Raw genomic sequence first — 16,501 nt, 5'->3', positions numbered from 1 at the left:
CTCCCAAGTCCTCTGTTCTACTCAATAATCAGTAAATTTGTTGATAATTTCTAAAGGGAAAATATAAAGTATCACAATGTCTACAACAATTTTAACCCAATAATCTTATGTCTCAAACTTTTAATTCAAAACAATTTGAAAAAATTTTTTAAATGGCAACATCAGTTTAGAGGGACTGTTGTCCTCATTTAGTAATAAAACATATTACATACAGACCAAATCTTTCATCACAGTTGCCACAGTGAAAATATACTGACCACTGGTGTTTTTATAGAAGATACTCTTAAAAATACAAATGCATACTTTGTCTCTTTCGATTGCTTCCAAAAGCACCTTTCTTGATTTTGGAAGGTTTTTCTGTATTTTGAAAAGATGCCGGGCTAGTTTGACAGCATAAAATGAAGATTCATTATTTGATTTGGCATTCTTAATGGCATCCTGAAGCAAATGTTCAGCTTCTTCCAGATTTCCATGCCGTCGTTCTAAACTTACTCTTCGTAAACGAACCATTGCCAACCCTAGAACACATTCTTCAAATGTTCTCAAGATATTCCTGGCTTCATTAATATTACCTAGAAACAGTAATTAAATGTTTATGCTTTGCTTTAAACAACTAAAATAATGTTTATAACCACATACTGGCAACAATCACCCAGGGGCTAAATCCAGCAACTAAAGGGAAACAGCCACACATATTTACATACTGCCTAGGGCTGTCTGGGGGCTACAATGGCTTGCAAAGCCTAAAAGTCAGAACACATGGCTTATAAAGCCTAAAATATTTACTATCTGGCCCTTTAGAGAAAAAGTTTGCCAAACTCTGCTTTACACCATCCCTTACTACTCAATTTGTTATCACTGTTTCCTGAAATAACTGAAAATCTCAAAAATATCAATTGAATTTCTCCACTCTTACCCTGCTGCTCCTCAAAAGCTGCCCAAAGCATATGCACCATGGGTTTCTTTGGGAGATGTATAGTACAAGCTCTGCTGAAGACATGCCTCACTCCTTCAATGCTATGGTTTTCCATGTACTTGGCATACTACATACAGAAAAGAGGAAATACTGAATAATTTACAGTTGAACAAGTCATTAAATTTGTGACAGAACGATAAAATTCTATTTTTAAACCCATTCAGCACCTTTATTGAACCACTAGACTAGTTTCTGTAAGGAAGGACGAAGAGAGGCAACGAGGTTGGCATATGCAGCAGTCAAATCTGGTTGCAAGCAGACCATCTCCTAATGCAACAGATATAGTTATATGAACAACATTCAACAGAAGTACAAAAAAGGTTAGTCACTAGATCAATGTTTATAATATATTCAAGTTTAAGAGCACATTATTTTCTTACCTTAATCCAAAACTCCTCATAGAGGGCACATGATATGACACATCTTTCAAAGAGAACCACAACTCGTTCATGAGTCCCATTTTCAATTTCAAATTCTAAGTATTCCTTCCAGTTTTTTAGTTGTGCCTTTTCCAAAGGTTTCACATGAAAGTAAGGTCTTTTAATCTGTAATGAAATTGTAACATGCCAATGAAAGTAAACCAAATCACCAAAATATGCACAAGCACAGTGTTAATACAAATTATTTTAAATATAATTGATAATTAAAATTTTTTAATCGTATTTCATAATTTAAAAAACTTTTAAAATTAAAAATCCCTTAAATTCCTTAAGCTTCACAAACAAATGAAATAATACATTTTCTATTTCTTCTGCCATTTTGCCAATTACATGCTTTTTAATGTACAGAACATTTTATACTTTGTTGAAAATTTTAAAATTGAACAACCATAGTGACAGAAAGCAGATCAATGGCTGCCTAGGGCTAGGAGTAGAGAAGGGGAACTCTGGCTGGAAAGGGGCCAAGGGGACCTTTGCAGTGCTAAAAAGAGTTCTGTCTGTATCTTGATTGCTGTGATGACTACAATGTACATACATACATCTGTGAAATGATTCCATATTCTAAGATTCCATTCATATGAAAGGCCATTATAGGGAAATCAACAGAAACAAAAAGCAGATAGTGGTACCTTAGCACTGGGGGTAGAGGGTTGCAGCTGAGGAGGTAGGGGTAGTGACAACTAAAAGTTAAGGTGTTATTTTTTGAGGTGGTGATTATGTTTAAAAATTGACTGTGGTGATGGTTATACATATCTGTGAATATACTAAGAACTATTGAACTGTACACTTTAAATGGGTGAATTATATGGCATGTGAATTATCTCAGTAAAGCAGTCAGAAAAAAAAAAAAAAAAAGAATTAAAACTGTGGGAAATTACCTCATTTTACTATAAACCTAAAATGGGTGAATTATAATGTATGTAAAGTATGACCCCATGAAGTTGACTTTTAAAAATTGAACAATTAGAATAAAATTGTTCAGATTAAGCAGATATCTTGCAATTCAAGTAAATCTGAATTCAAACATTCTAAAACTGATTAGGGAAAATGGAAAAACTGATAATGATTATAATAAATGAGATGAACATCTGAAGTTATGGCTTAAATATGCAAAAATAAAGTTACAACAGAGAGATAGTACTATCAAAATTGAAAGAAAAATAAATTATTCCTACTTCGTATTTTAAAGACTATTAGAAAACACTTACACCTTCTTCAAATGTCCACCTTTTACTAACTTCATGCTCATTATAATTAAACATTTCTTGATGAATCTCAATGATTCTATGTCTCATGTTTTCTATTTCTGTAATTAACTTGGGAAGAAAAAGGGAAAAAATAAATCTCACAAACTATACTGAACATTTTCAGTATCACTGCTTACATTTAAGTATTATTCACAGATATTTTAGTCTTAGAATAGTGGTAGATTTTTAACTGTTGACAATTATGTGCAAAATCCAATTAACAACTAAAACTTATCACACAACTTCCTAATTAACCACTTTCACACATTTCTTTTTTTTTTTTTTTTTTTTCTTCTTACATTGGGATAGCAGATTCACAACCTAGGCAAAATATTCCTTCTAAGCTAAGTTTATCTTGGGGTGTCTCGTAGTAAAAGTACTCAATCCCCACTTGCCTTAAACAGAAATTAATTTCAAACAAGCTACAAGTCACTGGGTAAATGGCCGGCTATATAAGTGATCCCTGTGCTACTCATGGAGTCAAGGGATAACAGGTCCAGTTTCTTCTGCACTGAAGACCTTTTTTTTTTTTCCCGAGATGGAGTCTTGCTCTATGGCCCAGGCTGGAGTGCAGTGGTGCCATCTCAGCTCACTGCAACCTCTACCTCTCAGGTTCAAGCAATCTTCCCACCTCAGCCTCCCAAGCAGATGGGACTACAGTCATGTGCTACCACACCTGGCTAATTTTTGTACGTTTAGTATAGACGGGGGTTTCACCATGTTGCCTAGACTGGTCTCAAACTCTGGACCCCAGGTGATTCGCCTAACTTGGCCTCCCAAAGTGCTGGGATTACAGGCATAAGCCACCACACCTGGCCACTGACGAACTTTAGAATAAGACTGGTTACCTTTGCAGGATCAGTTATGTCTTCAATTCCCGATGGTAGATCATCACCAGGGGGACCATCATCACCACTATGTCCATTTACAGAAGCTAACTCCCTTCGCAACTGAATAAACTGTTCACCAGTTAAAAGATCTCTAGGCAAGTTATTCTGTACATGTTCTTTAAATCTAAAGGAAGACAATAAAAATATATATTCTATATTTGAATCATAATTTTAGATCTCATATTGAGATTCCTACTACATACTACTCTTTCAAAGGATTTGATTTAAAGAAAGAAACCAAAATATCATAACTTTTCTCCTTCTTTTCTATATTAAAACTCTACCATATATGATAAAACACTACCATATGATAAAACAGTCTATAGACATCTTCCACTTCTTCCTTCCTTTACAGTAGAATGGAGAAGGCATGGACGGGCATAAACTGAAACCTCAGTTCTGTCTGTTACTGGTTATCTGACTTAAGGGAAGTTTTTCCTTTCTCTAAATCTTAGTTTCCTCAACTGTAAAATAAGATGATTAATACCTATTATTTGTGTGTCATAGAATCTATTTTACTACGAAGACACAAAAGTCACAGTAAAATTAAATATTGTGATCCACATTTAAATTCTAAATGATCACGTGTAAATAATCAACAAATATAGCATTTCCTTCCCACCTCCCAAATACTCTTCAATCTACGTGAGTACGCAAGAATCCAATGAAACTTCCCAATTAAGGTTATCAATTACCTCATATATAAAATTAAATGGACACTTGTTTTGTAGTATGGTCCTCCAAGCCTCTGACTGCTGCTCTATGTCCTATTCCCCTTCCTACCTGCCCTAAATGCTACTATTCCCAAGAATTTCACTCTCCAGTTGGTTCTCATCTATTTTTATTAATACATAATTCTGGCCAATCTCACTGATACAGCTTGAAATAAGTATACCATGGTGACTCTCAAGACTATAACACAAGTCCAAACCTTTCTCCTAATCAGATTAGCATATCCAACTGCCAATACTCTGCACAAAGAAATATAGATTAGTTTTAAGCTAATCTATAAAAAGATTTTTGAAAAAAAAATCATTTCGCTATTTTATAAAAACATGCAATAATTTGTATACATACAAATTTTAATCAAAAACACCAAGTTGAGGAGCTAAAATATCTACACCATCACAATTTGAACATATCTTTGGAACCTCAAATATGAAATATCTTAAAGCAAGCATGGCATATTCATCTGAAAATGAATACCCTCAGCATTTCTTTCTTTGTGTGTGTGTGTGTGAGATGGAGTCCCGCTCTGTTGCCCAGGCTGGAGTGCCATGGTGACATCTTGGCTCACTGCAAGCTCCACCTCCCAGGTTCAGGCAATTCTCCTGCCTCAGCCTCCTAAGAAGCTGGGATTACAGTTGCGCACCACCACGCCCAGCTAATTTTTGTATTTTTAGTAGAGACAGGGTTTCACCTTGTTGGTCAGCCTGGTCTTGAACTACTGACCTCAGGTGATCATCTGCCTCAGCCTCCCAAGCACCTGCTCAGGCCTGTAATCCCAGCACTTTGGGAGGCTGAGGTGGGCAGATCACCTGAGGTCTGGAGTTCAAGAACAGACTGGCAAACACGGTGAAACATGTCTGTACTAAAAATACAAAAATTAGCCAGGTGTCGGGGCGGGCACCTGTAATCCCAGCTACTCGGGAGGCTGAGGCAGGAGAATCACTTGAACCTGGGAGGTGGAGGCTACAGCTAGTGAAGAATGCACCACTGCAATCCAGCCTGGGCAACAGAGCGAGATTCCATCTCAAAAAAAAAAAAAAACAAGTATATAAATAACACTGGAATCTAATTTAAATTTTGCAAAGTCAATGGTTACAGAGGCTAACAGCCCATTTCAGCACCAGGAGGAAAAAAATTAACATAGATTGCCTCATGTTAAAAAATTAAAAATGAGGAAGTAACTCTCAAATATGTAGTATGAAAAAAGATTTAATTACAGATGAATATTAAAACTCAAAACTGTCAACATATGAATTAAAAAACTTAAGGTAAAATTTTAAAATAACTACATACAGTACATAAATCTAAAATGATTTGATTGCTACATCATGTAGCGACTTCTTTAAAACAGTGACAAAATGTGCATAATATTAAACAGTATTTTTTCAGCAGTTTTTTGTATTATAAAGCTAACATTTATTCAGTAAAGACTGGCTGAGTGTCTCATACATATTGAGGTCTATTCTTAGGTATTAGAGATACAAAGAATTATGCCTCAGAAACTGACAGGCATGTTGAGGATATAGGAGACATAAATTCAAAGCAGTGTTACTGGTGCTGATATAAATGTAAACAAATGTAGGTAAAGTGGTGGCACAAACGACAGACTAGATATCTCAATATAGGTGAACCAGAGAAAATTTCACAGAGAAGACACAAAACTGTGTGGTCTCAAGGAATATGAGTCCACTAGACAAGTGGAAAGAGGAAAAGGTATTACAGTCATAAAGATATAAAACAGCACTGCCCTTTTGGAAGTTATCAGACTTAGGTGTGTTTAGAGCTCAGGAACTACCACGGATTGGACCTGGATATTAGACCAGATCACAAAGTCCTCACACTAAAGGTTTTAAATTAGACATTATCTCAGAGATAATGTGCAGGGTACATCCCATATACAAGCCTAATGCACAAGCACAATAAAGTATTTCCATTATTACTGTATAGCACTTAGAATACGTTTTTTAACACATGCCTCCTCCTCTATCCTTCTGATCAACTCACAGGCATGCTATCTTCTTCGGGCCTTCATTCCCACAACTTAGCCTATCAACAGGTACACAGCAAATGCCAAATAAATGACTTTAAGAAAGAAGCATGTGTTACCGGAAAAAAAAAAAAATTCAGTGGTTCTCAAAGTAATTCAAAGTCATGTGAATTAGTTAACTTATATAAACTGTAAGAACTGCATAAAGACTACTTGTGAGTTTGCTATAACTGATAAGGAAAGTGGTTCTAAATGCATTCAGTGAAAAATAGCAGATTATAGATCAGTATGTGTAATATAATCCCACTAATATCTATTATAAGTATATACGCATTTTTAAAAGAGTAGGGTAACTGATGACTTAAAGAAAAATAAATAAATAAAAGCCTGGTGGGATAATTATTTAGAAATAAAAAAGGACTTGTAGGATAACATATCAAAAACTTTAGGGCCATACTGTCTAGGTTCCAAGTAGCTTCCAATCACTTACAAACTCTGTGGCCTTAGATAAATATGCTCATCTGTGTCTCCCCTTTCATAAAATGGGAACGATAGTCCTTGCCTCACTGGGTTATTGGGAGGATTAAGTGAATCATAACGCACTCAGCAGAGTGTCTGGGATATAGAAAATGCTATGTGTGTTTCCTACACATACTTTTTTTCATCATCAGTAAAGTCTTGTAGTCATAGATTTTTCCTATACTTTAAATCACAGAAGAACTAGTCTATGAAAAGACACCCTCTTTGGCCCATCAGGTAATTTAAGTACGTTTGTACTTATGTGTTCGGTAATTATTTACCAAGCATTTCCATATGCCAATTCTTGCTTGTGTTAACGTCTTTCAGCAAGTGTCTTCCCTGGTCATTGCATCTTAGAAACCTGCCTACTTCCTCTATTTCATCGAAAGCAGAAAGTATATGCCTATCTATATGCTTCCTATTTCTAACCTGAGTCTGTATAACTTCTACCTCTAGCAAACTGTTCCTTAGTACTTTACAAATACTTCATAAAAGTCTTCTACTTTTGGTAGTAAAGAAAAATTTAGAAAATCACTCACTTAAAAAGTACCTAAGTTTATTCAAGACTGCTCATAAAAATTATAACAAAAAATAGAAAACATGTCAATTTTAAAAAAGCAAAGACACAATCCTCATACTTGTTCAGAAAGACTTTCTGGATCCTTATTGATGTAATACTCTGAATAAAGCAGAAAACAAAACACAAAAATAATGACACACATAATAAGTTGTTTTAACAGTAATCATTAAAAGGATACCAACCATAACAGAAAAATCATGGTAGAAAATTAAAATGGAATGATACCTGATTATTTGAAAATAGATACTACTTACTATACAAAATGCATCCTTCACTGTTTTGGATATAAGGTGTTATAGCAATCACAAGAATGTATACTTAGCAAATCATTAAGTTTAAAAAAAATAAGCATCTATCATGTGCCAGGCACTGTGTCAATTTAATGCCATAAATAAATAACTACACTTACTATTTTCTCATTCCTTCACTACTCTGAACTACCTTAGACAAGACAGAATTCCTGTGTTTCTTTATCTATTAAAATGAATAAGGAGGGCCGGGCGCGGTGGCTCAAGCCTGTAATCCCAGCACTTTGGGAGGCCGAGACGGGCGGATCACGAGGTCAGGAGATCGAGACCATCCTGGCTAACACGGTGAAACCCCGTCTCTACTAAAAAGTACAAAAAAAAAACTAGCCGGGCGAGGTGGCGGGCGCCTGTAGTCCCAGCTACTCAGGAGGCTGAGGCAGGAGAATGGCGGGAACCCGGGAGGCGGAGCTTGCAGTGAGCTGAGATCTGGCCACTGCACTCCAGCCTGGGCGACAGAGTGAGACTCCGTCTCAAAAAAAAAAAAAAAAAATGAATAAGGAGAAACTTCTAACTAAAAACAGTAAAATTTCTAAACATTTCATAAGGCATATGAAAAAAATGTCAAAAGCAAGCATGTAGGTTGTGATTAGCAACAAAATTTATTCCTCTTTCCAAGTAATAAAAGCTTACATAACATTTCAAGAGAATTATAATACTTAATATTATCAACTAACTATCTGAGTAATCAAAGATGTTTCAAAGATTAGAATTTCCCACCTACCTCTGAAAATGATGACTATACAGCTGTGTTGGAATACCAAGAATACGATCATATATAGCTGTAACTTCTCTCAGGTTTCCCTGCTCATTTTCCCAGTTTATATACATTTCCCACAGTCTGTCAGAACGGAAATCTGTTCCTGCAGCTAGAACAGCATGCTCAAAAGTTCTGAAAAATTAAATTACTCTTAAGTTATCTTTCCAAGACAAAATCACCTATAAAATATTTCTAAATTTAGAAAATAATGCTAACTTCAAAAATTATATTCAACTGTTTCCTATGCAAGTAGGGATTAAACGGTAGACAGAATAACAGAAAGCATACAAGAGTTGCTTAAAAAGAGTGAGAAAACAAAGGGAACAGTTAAATGTACTTTATGTAATTTTATCATATAGAAAATACAAAATGTACACATTGCAAATAGGTAAGAGTAGACATTTAAGTATTTGTTAAATCTGAAATGTCTGTTGTATAGATTCATTTATGACAGAAGACAAAATTAAAACAAGCACGAAGTTAAAGAGAGGCAAATTTTATCTCAATTTAATAATATTTTCACCAGGCGTTGTGGCTCGTGCCTGTAATAGCAGCACTTTGGGAGGCCAAGGCGGGAGGATCACCTGAGGTCAGGAGTTCAAGACCAGCCTGGCCAACATGGTGAAATCCCATCTCTTCAAAAATACAAAAATTAGCTAGACATGATGGCAGGTGCCTGTAATCCCAACTATTTGGGAGGCTGAGGCAGGAGAATCGTTTGAACCCGGGAGGTGGCGGTTGCAGTGAGCCGAGATCGCGCCATTGTACTCCAGACTGGGCAACAGAGACCCCGTCTCAAAAAAAAAAAAAGAATATTTTCAAGCAAAAATAATTCTCCAACAAGGAATCTGGCTGCCTTGTAAGATAAGTATACAAAGGCCAGGCACAGTGGCTCACGCCTGTAATCCCAGCACTTTCGGAGGCGAGCCAGATGGATCACAAGGTGAGGAGTTTCAGACCAGCCTGGCCGGCATGGTGAAATCCCGTGTCTACTAAAATACAAAAAATTAGCCAGGCATGGTGGCACATGCCTGTAGTCCCAGCTACTTGGGAGGCTGAGGCAGGAGAATTGCTTGAAGCCGGCAGGCAGAGGTTGCAGTGAGCCGAGATTGCGCCACTGCACTCCTCCAGACTGGGTGACAGAGCGCGACACTGTTTAAAAAAAAAAAGTATACATATACTTTAAACCTCTCAAAAGCCTGTCTCAATTCTAAAATTCTATCATTAAAATTTTTCACAGGCTGGGCACAATGGCTCACGCCTATAATCCCAACAAATGAGGCCAGGAGTTTGAGACCAGCCTTACCAACACAGCAAAACCCCATCTCTGCTAAAAATACAAAAGTTAGCTGGGTGTTGTGGTACACATCTGTAACCCGAGCTACTCAGGAGTCTGAGGCATGAAAATCACTTGAACCTGGGAGGCGGAGGTGACAGTGAGCTGAAATTGCACCACTCACCACTGCACTCTGGCCTGGATGACAGAGCAAGACTCTGTCTCCAAGGGGGGAAAAAAAAGTTTGTTACAAAGTATTTTAAAATACCTAGTCATGTCAAGAGATTTCTGCAAGCAATTTTAATCACTAGATTTAATACTCCAATGAGATAAAGCTTTTAGATACATACTTTTAAGTATCTTAAAATCAAGAGAAATTTTTTAAAAGTATAAAACTACACTCCTTAAGTTAACCCACAATTTTAACACAATTTCAATAAAGCACTAAAAAATGTTGAGTGGAACAAGAAAAAATCAAATTCCACTATTCATCTAGTATACAAAAATGCAAAATGACTTTGTAAAAAGATAATGCAGCAGGCATTTTCCTGAAAGATAATATAAGAAACTAGGAAGCTACAGTAATTACAAGTTTGGCACTGGCCAGGTAACAGAAAAATGGATGAACAGTACAGAGCCAAGAAAACAAAAAGAGATCAATGTATGTGAATATTTGGTGTATGATATGTAATAGGAAAATATAAAATATAAAAATGTCTATCTCATGACAGATAGAATTTAAAGTCAGATAAATGAATAAGTGAAAAACTACAGAAAAGTTAGAACAAAATACAAGATTTATATGTTTTTGGCAAAATAGGCACAAAACTCAGAAACCAGTAAGAATTAAAACAGAAGCACATTAAGGAAAAATAAAACTCCATATGATAAAAGACACCATAAAAAAAGTTAAAGACATACCAACATTGGAGGAAATGTTTAATATAGAGATAAACAATTGAAGAGCATGTGTGTATATGTGTCTGTGCATGCATGCATGTGCACATGTGGTGTAAGGTTTCCTAAAGAATAAAATAGATGTTACTGTCCCTACAGAATCCCAAATCATTCAGAAAAATAACCAGACACTGAAAAAAGTATAGAGAAAAGAGGAAGAAGACAAGAAGGTAATGAAATAAAGACAGAACGTTTAGAAGAAGGTATACTTAATGAATGGTGAGAAATCTTCAACTTTCCCGCCCAGCTATAGGGACTTGAGAAGCTAGCTTTCCATTCCCCAGGTAAATAAAATTATCCTTTTCTAAAGAAACTGCTTGGCTCAGGAATAAAATATAAGGTTACTATCACTGGGAATCCACCAGCAAAAAAGAGTGGCCACATGATTACGCTGCTGTGAAACCCTATAGGCCAACTGACAACGTCCCATACAAAACACACAGTGCTTCCATATAGGTTGGTTTTTTTTTTTTTTTTTTTTGAGACAGGGTCTCACTCTGTCACCCAGTTTGGAGTGCAATGTCACGATCTCAGCTAACTACAACCTCCGCCTTCCAGGTTCAAGCAATTCTCCTACCACAGCCTCCTGAGAAGCTGGGATTACAGACTCCCGCCACCATACTCAGCTAATTTTTTTGTATTTTAAGTAGAGACAGGGTTTCACCATGTTGGCCAGCCTGGTCTCGAACTCCTGACCTCAAGTGATCCACTGTGCCTAGCTCATACAGCTTGTTAATATCTAATCTGTAATAGGAACAAAAATCCAGAGATCAGGTATCTCAGAGACGAAAATGAGTAAACAGAAAAATTTCAGAGGAAACAGTCCTGGGAACAGAGGAAAACCTCAACTATCCTTAGTATCGTCAAAGAAAACGAAAAGATATGCAGCCATGAAACAAGAACTGGAGAGTATAAAAAAAGGAACACTCAGAGAACAAGAAAGATTCTTGGATATTAAGAATCTGAGCGGGGAGCAGTGGCTCACATCTGTAATCCCAGCACTTTGGGAGGCCAAGACGGGCGGATCATGAGGTCAGAAGATTGAGATCATCCTGGCTAACACAGTGAAACCCCATTTCCACTAAAAGTACAAAAAATTAGCCAGGCATGGTGGTGGGCGCCTGTAGTCCCAGCTACTCATGAGGCTGAGGCAGGAGAATGGCATGAACCCAGGAGGTGGAGCTTGCAGTGAGCCGAGATTACGCCACTGCACTCCATCCTGGGGGACAGAGATTCTGTCTCAAAAAAAAAAAAAGAATCTGATGGAAGATGTTAAAAATCCAATACAAGAGTCAAGGAAGTACCTCAAAAAGCCAGACAGTCTAAGATATGAAAAATAGGAAGAAGAAAAGAAAAACTCAGTAATTAAGAGAGGAGGTCCAATATCCAACTATTAAAAACAACAGAGAAAATCAAGGCAAGGAAATTGTCAAAATAAGAATATCCATCATAATAACATTTCTAAGAATAGAAGGATATTAGAATCTCAGATTGAAGACTCACCCAATCACCCAATAATCACAATAAGAAAAAGAAAATCCATATCAAAGCTCATTTTTATAAAACTGCATTTACATCAGACTCAAAGAGAACATCCTAACAGCTTCCACGGAGGAAAAACATGTTACAGAAAGAGAATCTATTCTAGAAGAATGGTTTTGGACTTCCCAAAAGCAACAGCAGAAGCTATAAAGGAATAAATAATGCCTTCAAAGCTCTACAGAGAAAATAATTTTCAACTCCGAATTCTATAGCTTACCAAACCTTAAAATTATTTTTTCATCCAAGCATCCTTTAACAAGTTACAGAACACACTCTTCTAAAAGTTGGACATAAAATCAAAAAAGAGTGAGATCTAATAATAAACTCTCCCAGAAGTGACGTAAAGACATCTCCTAGAACCATGATGATACGAAAATCCCAAGACAACTCTTGTACAGCAGAACTAGAAGACCAGTCCAGATTATAGTAGAAAGGTTTCCAGGAGAGACAGCTCAAAGGTGAGGAAAAAATGGGACTTACACATTTTTTAACAGGTCTGATTATATAGAAAGCTATATTTAAAGCCTTCTACAAAGCTGTTGGAGAATATGAAAAAACCTTAAATGTTCAAAGAAAATTAGACAAATGGGAAAAATGAGGGGCAGAGGAGGAGAAATTAAAAACCAAAAAGGTTATAAAAATGAAAGGGCAGTATGATGAAAAATATTTATAGGTTTTTGATCTTTTTTTATTTTTTTGAGACAGAGTCTTGCTCTGTCACCCAGGCTGGAGTGCAGTGGCACGATCTTGGCTCACTGCAACCTCCGCCTCCCGGGTTCAAGAGATTCTCTTGCCTCAGCCTCCCGAGTAGGTGGAACTACAGGCATGCGCCACCACATCCAGCTAATGTTTATTTTTGAGACAAGGTCTCATTCTGTCACTCAGGCTACAGTACAGTGGTACAATCACGGCTCACTGCAGCCTCAACCTCCTAGGCTCAAGCACTCCTCCCACCTCAGCCTCCCAAAGTGCTGGGAATACAGGTATAAGCCACTGTGCCCACCCTTATTTATGGATTTACAATGATTAAAAAAAAATACTGAAGCTGATTATTGAAACCTATCCTGTAGCTATATTGGAAAGGAATGGGAAAACAAAGTGTAAGTGGGTTAAAATTCTCATTTACCGTAACAGATACATAATGTCTACAGCTAACAGAGAAAGAAAGAAAGCAACGTAGATTTACTGTTATACACGTGGTGGAAAATACCAGAAGAAAGAGCTGAAATATTTGAAGGGAGGTGGAGGGGGTACTTTTTGTTACGAGTAGTAATTAGCTAACTTCTTAAGCAATATGCAAATGCTTTTTTTGAAAACCGAAAACAAATACATTAACAAACTACTGTAATCAAGAAAAAGATAATGTAATAGAAAACTGAGCAAACGATATCAACAGGTAATTTAAGAAATGGCTTATATAAGCATATGAGAAGATGGTAAACCAGGATGAGCAATCAAGATATACACAAATTAAAACAGAGATGCCACTGGAGGTAAAACAAACAAAAAATGTGGCACAGCTATGGGAAAATGATTATTTTCATACGCTGTGGGAGTTTAGAATTGATACCATTTTTGAAGGAACATGTGATAAAACTTAGCTCTGTGTTCCCTTTAACAGAAGTTCCATTTCTAGTGCATTCTACAAAAATATTGACTTGTACAGAGATGTTCACTGTAGCACTGATTATTTCCTATAAATAAGGATTTGGTGAAATACAGTAGAGTACTTTGGCTTATAAGTTACTTTTTATAAAGTATTATAAAATACTTTTTGTAATGGTTAAAAAATATGGCAGGAAGAGATTCCCAAACACTGTTTAAAAAAAAAAGTCAAAGACCAATATGAAAACATACGCACAAATATGTACTTATACATACATCTGAAAGAACACACACCAAGCTATTAACCATGAGGAGTGGAACTGGGGACATAAGGGGTATGGAATGTAGGAGGGCTTTATTATCTGCATTTTCAAATCATAAAGCATAAGTTTATTATATGTATTTTTTTTAACAATGGAATAGAAGTTAAACTTCCAGCTTAGCTTTCATGAGCTCTATTATCAACATGAGAATAATTATTTATATCATAAAATACATTTCAGTATCAATGTTCCACATACCCTCTTATTGTATTGTTTGTCTCAGGATCACCAGGGTCCAATGTTTCTTTTAAGAAGTTTATATAATGTATCCAAAGGTCAACACTAAGAGGTATTGCCTGAAGCCCCCGCCGATAAACCTAAGAAGAAAACAGCAAACTGTACTTCAAATATTTAATTATTTCTTAACAGAGAGGCAACACTGTGTTATCCGGTGAACCTTAGAAATACTAATTACTGGAATTTTGTTTAAATAATCTACCATTACCATTTGGGTGGAGGTTGGATAGAACATGGCAATGTTCTGATCCCCACGTGCAGAGTCTTGATCTTCAAAGCGCAGCAGTCCCTGCATTCTGACCGGGTTGTGTGGGCAGGCTTTGGGTTACAGACCATAGGGCACAGACCCATTAGAGCATCAATGACAGCGTCTGACCAAAAATGCAATAAGACGTAGCAAATGTGACTAGCAAACCAACTATATTGTTTGGAAAATGAGAAATAAATGTAAGTGAGAGAAAAGCCCTGCCCTACTTGTTAAGCTGCAGTGTAATACAGAGGCTTGCACTGCAAAGCTTGACAAACTGTAGAGGTTTAACGCACCTGCCAACAAAGAGAGAAAATATTAGCTACAAATGCCACAAGAGTGACAAATGCAAATAAATACCCTATAAAAATTGTTTGACCATAAATGGTAGGTACTGCCAGCCAAAAAAAAAAAAAATCTTTGTTTTGTTATTAATTGGCTTACAGTACCTATTGGAGATAAGTTTATTCAGTGATGTACGCACCTCATCTGATGGTTTAATGTTGTCGTGCCGCTTTTCAAGGTCCGCATACTTTTTCCAGTAACCATAGCAATACGGATAGTGTATGAAAAATCTGTCAAATGCTTTCCTGGCAGCCATCAAGTGATTCTGATAAAAATGAAACAGTATTTAAATATCGTGGAAATTGCTGTCAAAAAAATATTTATTATTCCTTTCAAACGTTATTATCTAAAAAAATAATAATAAATGGCAGGCTTAAAAACTCCACATGCAGGTTGCTCTGCCGATGGAGCAGCCCTTCTTTTATTCCTTGACTTTTTTTCTTCTAAATGCAACTGAAACAGAAGAAACTAATTTTGTCAACATTTTATTTCAACAATTTTACACACACACTTACACCTCAATTATTACAAAATATTAAGCTTTGACACTACTGACTCTCTACAACATACAAAAGCTATAAGCTATTTTCAAAGCTAAAAATGTATCTACCTAATGTTATTCAACTTCATTTGAAAATTATGAGTTGCTTTTAATCATAAATAAGGTCTACTGTTTCATTATAAATTAACATGACTTGATTAATTTGTCCCTTCTGATACCATTTTAATAGTTACTAACCTCCTGTTCTACATATTGAAGCAAATATACCCAGCCTGTAAAATCCTGAGGATTATTTTCCACAGTTTTCCAAAATTTTTCATATTCTGGAGGGAAATTTGCTTCTGTTTCTGTCAGCGTCACTGGAAGGTCCACAGCACTTGCCATTTCACTTTCTTCTGTAGATGCATTCACATTGGGAGAGTCATCAGGTGACTGTTCCATTTCTGTAACATTCATAATCTCAGTACTGAAATCAGTAGGATGTTCTACCACTACCTCTGAACTATTGCCTGTGCTGCCATTACTAGAATTTCTGTATTCATCCATGTGAGAATTTTGCATATTGTCTTCAGTAAATGATCTGTGGAAACACAAAAAAGAGAAATATCTTCCAAATGCCAATAAAATTATTTGGTCTCAACAACATCTTTTAAAAAGCCCTAATTTGGCTATTAAAGAAATGTGATTCTTAATCCCCTACAAGTCAGAATCAGAAGGTTCGTTAGTTTTTATATTATAAATAAAATTATAAATTCTTCACAAAACTGCCATTTTGTTGTTGATATTTGCATAAAAACCAAATAACTATAGATTTGTTACCTCATTCATAAAACAAGTAAGTTGACTGCTACCTAACAAAGAAATACTATTTAAAATTCAATGTTTCTGATTTAGGTAAGAATCTGATTCGGTGCCCGAATGTTACCTTGCTATGAATCACTGGAAAACGGCATATTTTTAATAACTGTTCTGGAGGCTAAAAGTAAAACTGACAAAAATTCTGGTCATGGATATAAACATTTCAAAAGGAAGCT

At 36.1% G+C, this 16,501-nt stretch overlaps 1 protein-coding gene and 1 non-coding gene across 14 annotated transcripts in view; both read right to left on the bottom strand.

The window, feature by feature from the left end:
• The window catches only part of PRPF39 (pre-mRNA processing factor 39), a 32,119-nt gene that overhangs the window by 4,421 nt on the left and 11,197 nt on the right, over nt 1-16,501 (bottom strand). Inside the window, exons 2-13 of one of the 13 annotated variants that reach the window (XM_073997334.1) lie at nt 15,963-16,047; nt 15,705-15,862; nt 15,105-15,230; nt 14,848-14,916; nt 14,582-14,744; nt 14,335-14,453; nt 8,398-8,565; nt 3,512-3,677; nt 2,625-2,732; nt 1,357-1,521; nt 917-1,043; nt 304-572 (exon numbers count right to left, since the gene is read on the bottom strand). In XM_073997334.1, coding sequence (XP_073853435.1) covers nt 304-572; nt 917-1,043; nt 1,357-1,521; nt 2,625-2,732; nt 3,512-3,677; nt 8,398-8,565; nt 14,335-14,453; nt 14,582-14,668 — 1,209 coding nt within the window. In that variant the 5' untranslated portion in view covers nt 14,669-14,744; nt 14,848-14,916; nt 15,105-15,230; nt 15,705-15,862; nt 15,963-16,047. Of the gene's footprint in view, nt 1-303; nt 573-916; nt 1,044-1,143; nt 1,244-1,356; nt 1,522-2,624; nt 2,733-3,511; nt 3,678-8,397; nt 8,566-14,334; nt 14,454-14,581; nt 15,231-15,704; nt 16,048-16,501 lie in introns of all 13 variants that reach the window. The other 12 variants (XR_012415762.1, XM_073997331.1, XM_073997333.1 and 9 more) reach the window with 12 other exon arrangements.
• Nucleotides 154-239, bottom strand: LOC123575019 (small nucleolar RNA SNORD127). The gene has a single exon (XR_006700189.1). It is a non-coding gene; the product is annotated as a small nucleolar RNA SNORD127 (small nucleolar RNA).

The sequence above is a fragment of the Macaca fascicularis genome, chromosome 7, assembly GCF_037993035.2.
Source record: "Macaca fascicularis isolate 582-1 chromosome 7, T2T-MFA8v1.1".
Classification (NCBI taxonomy): domain Eukaryota; kingdom Metazoa; phylum Chordata; class Mammalia; order Primates; family Cercopithecidae; genus Macaca; species Macaca fascicularis.
Note: the sequence above shows the minus strand (reverse complement) of the source record. Positions and strands in the feature narration are given on the sequence as shown.